General features: G+C 41.1%; 1 protein-coding gene across 1 annotated transcript in view; it reads right to left on the bottom strand.

The window, feature by feature from the left end:
• The window catches only part of LOC112151803 (transcription intermediary factor 1-alpha), an 11,509-nt gene extending 3,492 nt beyond the window's left edge, over positions 1 to 8,017 (bottom strand). The window contains exons 1-6 of the mRNA XM_036212169.1: positions 7,805 to 8,017; positions 6,762 to 6,955; positions 6,323 to 6,508; positions 6,111 to 6,235; positions 3,649 to 3,829; positions 2,999 to 3,570 (exon numbers count right to left, since the gene is read on the bottom strand). Of these exons, the coding sequence (XP_036068062.1) occupies positions 2,999 to 3,570; positions 3,649 to 3,829; positions 6,111 to 6,235; positions 6,323 to 6,490 (1,046 nt within the window). The 5' untranslated portion in view covers positions 6,491 to 6,508; positions 6,762 to 6,955; positions 7,805 to 8,017. The remainder of the gene's footprint in view (positions 1 to 2,998; positions 3,571 to 3,648; positions 3,830 to 6,110; positions 6,236 to 6,322; positions 6,509 to 6,761; positions 6,956 to 7,804) is intronic.
• Positions 8,018 to 9,384: the final 1,367 nt, after the last annotated feature.

Raw genomic sequence — 9,384 nt, 5'->3', positions numbered from 1 at the left:
CCCACTCACCCACTCACCTACTCACTCACTCACTCACTCACCCACTCACCCACTCACCTACTCACTCACTCACTCACTCACCCACTCACCCACCCACCCACTCAGGCAGGGAGCAGAGCAGGAGGCAGCTGCTGGGTTTGAGGTTTAGGTTTAGGAGGACAAGCGTTCGGACCCTACCCTCCATCAGAGGGCGGGGTAATGCACACTCCATACAGCTTCACCAGGGGCAGGGCACCAGGACCACCCCATCCCAGAAAGGTAAGTGCAATAATTACAATGAAATTGAAGGGGGAGCCATCCAATTTGGCTGCCTGTTAGCTGTTTCCCGGGGAGGAGTTGGTTAGGTTTAGGGCCCACCCTAGGTTTAGTTTTTGTTTTTGTTTGGTTCTTTTTCTCCTCTTTGTCCTCAGCAGTCTTCCACTGCTGGGTTTTGTTATTTTAGTTTGGGGTTGGATCTTGGTAGTCTTAGTTTACAGGCTTTGTTTATTTGTTTTCTTGAGGTAGTTTTGGTTAAGCAGCCATTATCAGGGAGCTGCTGACTCTGATGGTTGACAATTCTGGATTGACTCCTCCCCCTTGACATTCCAAACAGGAAGTGCCTGCTGCCTCCAAGAAGCCAAAATCCCACAGACTTCAATAGAGAAACAGCTGTTCCTCAGTCATTCTATTGGTCAGAGCATTTTCTTGATCATCCTGATTTTTATTTTTATTTTTTTTCCTTTTTTTTTCATCATTTTTTTTTACACACCACCATGTTAAATGTACAACCTCAACTGAAATATTATGACCTTTGACCTCAGGGTGAGGATATCTTATCACCTCTGCTACCATCTACACATTGAAATTCGTCCTAGTATTTCTACCTATCACTTCCTAATTCCTCAAGCATCGTTGGGAAGATATTTGGGAGAAATGTTGGTTTGAAAGTTTGTGGATTTTGAACGGCTTTAGCGTAAAGCGCTCACTGAAGTGGCGTTTCCCTGTTGCTCACACATTTTCAACCAGAACACTGTGAAAATGTAACACACGAATCCCTGGTTTGAGAAGAAAAGAAACGATATACCATATGATATATACATATTAGGAATGTGGGTGTGGTCAAAGAAAAACCTCAGTTGTCAAGGAAATCCAAAAATTTGCTCTTGCTGACTCTTCTAATAATGACATCGACTTGTTCGTCACCATCAGGCGATCACAAAATTAAATAGTTGCTATGGAGAAAAAGCCAACAGAAAAGCTGCCATTTAAAAAACGAAGTTCAGCTCTGACCAGGGTGGCGGGCGCAGAGGGGTTCCCCCCCCCTCTGGAGCAGTGGAGCCGGGGCGAGAAGCACCAGCTGGCTCACTGCTTTCATTTTGTAATGTCTGTATTTTGATACTCTGTCATGAAGTCACCAAGGCAATGCCCAACTCTATTACCCACCTTGGCCTCCTCAGTATAAACATGCTATTGTAGTTACACTTAATCTTTCACAGCAGCCTGCAGCTCCAGATCCACATGTGGTTATTTTATCTCTTCATGGTGGCTCTTTGGTCAAACATAAAGTAAGTCATGGAGACTGCTGACCCAGACATATCGACTGTCAGAGTCAGCAGCTCCTGATAATGGCTGTCTAACCAAAACTATCTAAAGAAAACAAATAAACAAAGCCTGAAAACTAAGACTACCAAGATCCAACCCCAAACTAAAATAACAAAACCCAGCAGAGTAAGACTGCTGAGGACAAAGAGGAGAAAAGAACAAAAATAAATAAATAAAAATAAAATAGCATTTTTTTTAATTAATGATTACTTAATTATCATTAATTTAATTTATATTATTTAAATGTATAAATTGATGTCTGAGGTTCACATAGATGATAAACTATGTAGGTTTTTACATCCTGTTGACCTGAAGACGTCTTGTTTGATCAACTCTACCTCCAGAATGAACAGATTTTATATGGAAAACTTTGGTAAAAAGTTTGATCTTTTATGAGTTAAAAGCACATATTATCTCATGCTGCACAATATTGGTTAATAGCTGTCTAGGACTGCACTGAGATGACCCTGTTTGGCGCAGAGCGTCTTTTATTTTGAAAAGAATTAAGTTATTTGAGCTTCTGTCAAAATAATAATTAAAAAAAATCATATTTTGAGAGATGCTAACTTCTTTTTATATTTTTGCTTTGTTCGTGTCAAAAGAAGACTTTATTAAAAAAAAAAGGTCATGAATGCAAATTCAAATTTCTTAAAGTAAGACTATGCGGCTCCTTCTAGGGTTTAAACAGTAGAAAACGAGCTCAAATGGCTCTTTTAGTGTTAAAGGTTGTGACCCCTGATCAATCATACAAAGTTGGTGTCCAATTGTAGTGTGTATTTCCTATTTTTGATGTAATAAATATTTTGTAAATGTCACAAATAATTTGTTGATTTAGGGCTGCACGGTGGAGCAGTGGTTAGCGCTCTTGCCTCACAGCGAGAAGGCCCCGGTTCAAATCCCGGCTGGGACCTTTCTGTGTGGAGTTTGCATGTTCTCCCCGTGCATGCGTGGGTTTTCACCGGGGACTCCGGCTTCCTCCCACCGTCCAAAAACATGCTTCATAGGTTAATTGGTGACTCTAAATTGTCCCTAGGTGTGAATGTGAGAGTGAATGTGTGTGTGATTGAGGCCCTGAGACAGACTGGAGACCTGTCCAGGGTGAACCCCGCCTTCACCCATCAGTAGCTGGGATAGGCTCCGGCACCCCCGCGACCCCGAAAGGGAAGAAGCGGCCAAGAAGATGGATGGATGGATTTGTTGATTTAAAAAATTGGAATTTACGTTTTTTTTTTTTTCACTTCAGCATTGTACAGTATTTGCTGTTGTTCTGGATACCTAATAATGTTTATCTCCACAGAAAAAAATGTTTTTTTTTATTTCATAAAGAGAATCATAACTTTGATTTTAGCAGCACTCTGGTCACAGTCACTGTTATCCGCCAGTGTCACAGGTGACAGGTGTGTGTTGTTGCACTCACAGAGGGAAGCTGGTGAGCGGCGGGATGTGGCAGGACACGTGGAAGACTTTGGGGCAGCGGTCGCAGCACAGAAGCTCTCCTCCATTTAGACAAACTGCACAGAAATCCTCACTCTCCACAGCTCCTCCTGCAGCCTCCAGCTGCAGCTCAAAGGCACAGCAGAGCTCGGGTTTCTGCTCCTCCCCATGCTCCACCTCCACTCCATCAGCTTCACATTTGCCTTCAGCTTCATCCTCCAGTTGCAGGCGTGTGTCTGGAGCCTCTTGTGTCTGCGGCTCCAGCTCCATCACCACAGCCTGCTTAGCATCCGGATCCAAGTAAAACGTTTCTGAGTCACTTTCTCCCCCATCAGAGCCAGAGTCAAACAGGATAAATGGCAGGTCTGGATTAGAGTCGCAGTCAAAGCCTGAGTCTTGCTCGGGTTCTTCAGAGGAGGCGGAGTCTGAGCAGACCGGTTCAGTCCAGGATGCTGCTGCGGTTTCTGCTTGACTCAGATGGTCTGACTCAGTGGATGTTTCACTGATCTCAAACATCTCTGCTTCTTCCTGACTGAACCCATTCTGCTCGACAGGCTTAGGAGCAAAAATAAAGAACGGGTTAAATCTGTGAATAAACCTCATCTTACGTCCCGTGAGCCTTCATCTCTGTACCTGTTCAGGAGAGGTCGTTGTTTCCTCCATGAGTGGCTCGGCATGAGCCTGAACTGGCAGCCTCTGCAGAGACACCACAGGCTGCAGAGACCACAAGCTCACTGACTGGAAGTTCAGACGCTCCAGGGTCACCACTGCTATGGAGGATTTACCCAGAATCCTCTGGGCTTCTGGGTGAATCCTGTGAAGACAAATCAAGGCTCCTTGGATAGTTTAGTGAAACAGAAATGTTGCTCCAAGAAAATATTTCTGATCAGGCTAAGAAATTATTGGAAATCCTTCAAGAAAAGAGATAATGCCCCAACGTGAAATGATCCGCATGTCTTTAAATGTGCAGGATTTCTTTTTTGATACTTGAGATTTACAAACAAAGAAGAACTTAGAGCCAAACTTTTTACAGAGGGCCAGACTGGGTGAAGTGAAAATATGAGAGAGCCAACCATTCCACCTGCAATGAACCATTTTAATAAATGCAAATGAACTATTTACTCAACATTTTTGCAAAGGGATACTTCTCATTTTTTCGCAAAAAACAGAAAAACATTGAAACTGGATTTTTTTTTCTCAAATTACTGGGAATTTCTGATTTGCAGACCAGAAATAAAATGGAGAAAAAGTCTGTCTGGAAAAAACATTTCAACCTTAAATCTGGGTTCATCTACTGCACTCTTATGTAGAGTTGTGCTCATAAGGTTACATACCCAGGAAGAAATAATCATTTGTTGTTTTTCATATGAATGATAACACAAAATCTTTGGTTGGGTGAAGTCATTGATTGGTAAAAAAAGTGTGTTTACCCATTTTAAAATCATAATGACAACAGAAACTTCCCGAATGATCCTGTTCAAAAGTCTACATATCCTAATGACTTGTTCTGAATATATGAACACAAACTGAAACAAAAAGGTTTGGTTGACAGCTAAAGGTAACCATCCTCACATGTGACTCGTTTACCTGTAATCAATGTGTGTACTAAAGGTCTTGGAGTTTCTGGACTACCAACCTTCAACCTTCATCCACAGCTACACTAACATTTCAGGATCCTGAGTCAGGGAGAAACCTAAAGTGATTGGTCAAAAGATCTACGGGAAAAGGTAACTGAAGTGTACTAAACAGGATAAGGATATAAGAAGATATCCAAGGAACTGAGAATGCCAGACAGCAGAGTTCAAACTTTGATCAAGAAGAGGAACGTTTGAAGTTCTGTTGAAACTAAACCAGATTCACCAAAATTTCTGCCAGAAAAATCATTAGGGATGCATGAATAACCCACAAATAACTTCAGCTGTGATCCAGGACTCTGAAAACTGTGGTGTGGATGTTTCCAGATGAAGGAGATACCCAAAGAAAAATCTCTGCATGGTCGAGTGCAGAAGAAAACAGCTCAAAATACCTGATTCCAATTCACTAAAGAGAACAGAGACAGTCCTCCAAACTTCTGGACCAAAGTCATTTGGAGTGATGAGACCAAGACTGAACTTTTTGGTCACAACCACAAACTCTACATTTGGAATGGAGTCAACAAGACCCATGATGAAAATAACACTATTCCTACCGTGAAACACGGAGGTGGACCGCTGATGGTTTGGGAAACTTGGTCAGAACTGATGGAGGATGAATGCAGGATGTTATCAGAAGATCCTGGAGGAAAACTGTCACTCTGCAGCTCAGAGGATGAACATGGACACACTTGGACATTTCAACATGACTACGATCCAGAACACAAGACCAAGTCCAGCTGTCATTGGGTCACACAGAATCAGGTGAAGGTTCTGGAGTGTCTCAGTCTGCTGACCTCAATATTATAGATCCACTCTGGGAGATCTCAGACGGGTCGTTCTAGCAAGACAGACCAAGAATTTAAAAGAACTTGAGGTTTTCTGTCAAGAAGAATGAGCTGCTTTATCGTTGGAGAAAATAAAGAACCTCGTCCACAACGACCACAAGAGACTTCAGGATGTTATTGATGCAGAAGAAGGAAATACAAGAACTGGAGTGTGTCATCTTTGTACAGGATCATTTGGGAAGTTTCTGTTGTCATTAGGATTTAAAGAGAGTAAACAATAAATTACTTCATCCAACCACTAACTATGTGTGGAAAAAAAAGTTTTGCGTTATCATTGATATTGTATGAAAATTGACCAAGAAATCATCATTTCTTCGGGAGTAGTGAGACTTTTAAGCACAACTGTATTATCTGTGATCAAATGATCAATGTAAACATTTTTAAATGTAAATCTTGTGAACAGGAAAATAAAACAAATAGTTATATTTTTTTCTGGTCAGAAATACAAAAATCTGTTGTTCTCCTTTGGCCCTTGAGGGTCTGAAGGTCAAGTAGCTACTGGTTGATGTCACAGGTTTACCACAGCTTATGATGTAATGCAGCCAATCACAATCAAGATAACTGAGTCCTTAGAAGGTGTTTGAGACCTCATTGAGTTGAACTCTCAACATTTTACCTGATTGTCCTCAATAGACCTTTTACACTTCTGTCAGGAGGCTTTTCCCATCCCCGGGATGTTGGATTCATGCTCTTTTCGGGGCAGTTTGGCTCCTCCATCTCACAGGGTCCAAAACCCCTCATCTGTTTTGAACAATGTAGACGTATTCAGCTGCAGTGTGCAGCTGCTATGGACTTCTCTAAAACTGTCTTCAGTGCTGTATGCATCACCTGGTCTGTTGACAGGGCTCCCACCTCCGCTACGGCTGCCATATCTGGACCGGTCTCGGGTGACACAGTCTCCGGCGTCTGCCGGGCCAGGCCCCCCTCTCCCCGTGGATACAGGGTGGCTCGCCTGGGTGGAAAGTTGCCATGGTATCTGTGAGTCAGGTCTGCCATCTCCAGGAGATCAGGCCTCTTGGGGTGAAAAAACAGAAGAGACAACACAGGCGGAGCCGCTTGTTTGGAATACTCTGCCACATTTATGAAAGTCAAAGCTGTAAACTTAGGAGAAAAACTAAACTCATCAAATGAAAGCTTCAAATTTGACTTCAGTTTTATACAAACGTTCCCACATGATTCAAAAAAAGCACACGCTTCAGCCGCAGAGACAATGTTACCATCCTTGATTTACCAACTTTGATTAAAGTTCAAACATGATCAAGCTTACCTAAAAATGAAGAGAAACGGCCGCAGACACCAGCTCCAGAGTCAGCTCAGCACCTCATCAGACGGAGTCCAGGTGAGAAGTGGAGGGACGCAGCGTTCCATGTGTTGAGTGCTGGGGAGTGATTTGATTGGTGGAGAGCTCACTCAGCCTCCTGATATTTCAGCTCTGCTCTCTCAGTCACAACAAGCGAGCATCTGCAGCAAAGAGAGACAGACATGATGCTTTCACTTCAGTGGAGGAGCCGGCGTTCAGAGGCTTTCTCAGCGGTCAGCAACGAAGGATCCTCCTGCACTGAATAACATGTACACAACTTCGTTAAAGACAACAAGAAAACCGTCAGCTGCCATTTCAGACGGAACTTCTCCTATTTTAGGATCATTCTTTATCACAAACATTCCATTTTCACTTTTTTCTCCTGTGACGAAATAAATATTTCATTTAAGCTTCTTTGTTTCCTCATAAAACTGTCAAATGTCTTGTTTTATGTTTATCTGTGTGAATGCTTGGTGAGCATTCACACTATAGTGATTCTCCTGCTCCTTTCTGTACATTTCTGGGCACGTAAAAATAAACGTATTCACACTTTCAGAGATTTCAGCAATCTTTTATGCTAGTTGTTTTGGCAAAATTAAGGCATTTTGAAATTATTTTAGCAAACTTGGTATTTAGCTTATATTTTGGTAAGCTTTCAGCTTCAGCGTTTTCAGCTATCAGCTTGAGCATCTTCAGCTATCAGTTTCAACATTTTCAGCTATCAGCCCTAGCAACTTCAGCGACCAAATTCAGCTTACAACATTCACAGTAGCATTATCGCAGGCTATGCTATATATCTAGTTTAAATAATAATTTAACAACATCGAGTAGTTAAATTAGTTTATGCTCTCTAATTTGGGTAATTTTGCATCTACTGTTTTTTTTTTGTTGTTGTTTTTGTTTTTGTTTTTTTTGGATAATTTTGAAATTAGCTAATATTTTATCAACATGCTAACATTTTTGGCAAATATATCCAGCGAACATTTCAATGTGGGCCCCACATGGTTTACCTTTGGGCTGAATTGGTGGGCCCCAGGTGGGTTTGTCCGCAGCTTCCATGGTGGCCCCAGTGGTCTGGGTCCCACGCTAACCAGCCGCCCGCTGGAAAGAGTAGAGAGCTAACAAGCTGCATGGAGGGCAGCGGAGCAAGTTAGTGATCTCTGCTGCCCAGCGAGCCAGATTCCTGAGTCCCCACTCAAGCCAGTCTGAGCAAACACAGGCGGGGCCACCATGGAACCTGCAGACAAACCCACCTGGGGCCCACCAATTCAGCCCAAAGGTAAACCATATGGGCCCACATTGAAATGTTTGGTACTGAGGTTTTTTCATGCGAATTTTGAATTTTATTTTATCCGTATGCTAACGTTTGGGCTAATTAGTTACACTAATTAGTTAGACTGTGGTCTGTTGGGCTACTTTTGAGTTTACCTACCGTAATATTTTAGCAACAGGCTAATGTTTAATTTATTTCTTTATTAATACTTTTACTGAGCATTTATAGGTAATTTTAGAGTTGAGCTAGTTTTATTGCATTGTGCTAGCTTTTTAGGCTAAAATGGCATCTACTGGGGATTTTGGGCTAATTTAGAGTTTAGATCATATTTAAGCAACACACTGCATGGTTTAGCAAAATTAGCATGTATTGAGGATTTTTATGCAAACTTACTATCAACTTTTCAAAGATTGAGGCCAACTTCAGCAGTCTTTCATAGTTCTTTAACAAAATTTCAAGTGTTTAATCAAATTTAGCATTTTACAAATAGTTTTTGCTTTTTCATCAAACCCTTAAGCAATTAGAGTAAATTGCTTCAGCATTTTCAGCGACCAGATTCTGAAAAAAGCATTCACACTAGCATTGTCGCAGCCTGCGAAAATGCTAGTCATAGCAGGTCATGCAACTTTTCTAGTTGCATTTATTCTTAAACCATAAGAAAGATTATGTGAATGTTAATAATTAACCCTTAAACACCGGAGCTCAAGTGTTTTCTTTGATTTACTGTAGCTTTTCAACCGTTCGCACGATCACTCCAGTAGATTGTGAAGGAGAAAAGCGGCCCGACAAGCCGCTTTTCTCCTTTACTGGAATCATCGTGTGAACTGTTGAAAAGCTACAGTACGTTGAAGATTTTTGTGTTTAAACATCAGTGGCGGCGCCTCTGTGTTAAAGGGTTATTTCTGTGTAAAATAGAGATTATTTTATTATAAGTAAAATAAGTTATTAAATTCTAAAAGTTTGAAAATGTTCATTTAGATAGGCAAGAAAAAAATATATCAGTGGGATAAGAAAAATATTCTAACCAATTTTTTTTTAATCTATTTACCATGAAATGCTTCTTTAAACAGAGATTATTTTGATGTAAACAACTTTCTTGATAAGATACATTTTATTCCAAACCAGAAATCAAGACATTTTTTCTTAAACTCAGGGTATTTTTGCTTTTCTAAGTTTTTGCTGTGTGAATCTTTGCTGAGGATTCCCTGTTTTTTGTGCGACTCCTATTGAACCATCTGCTGCTGTTGACCACTTTCAGAAGGTCAAATGTCATTTAGTTTTGGTTTGTTCAGACACTAATCAGTAATCTAACAATGA

The sequence above is a fragment of the Oryzias melastigma genome, linkage group LG6 (assembly GCF_002922805.2).
Source record: "Oryzias melastigma strain HK-1 linkage group LG6, ASM292280v2, whole genome shotgun sequence".
In the NCBI taxonomy this organism is placed as follows: domain Eukaryota; kingdom Metazoa; phylum Chordata; class Actinopteri; order Beloniformes; family Adrianichthyidae; genus Oryzias; species Oryzias melastigma.
This window is presented reverse-complemented; position numbering and strand designations above follow the sequence as displayed.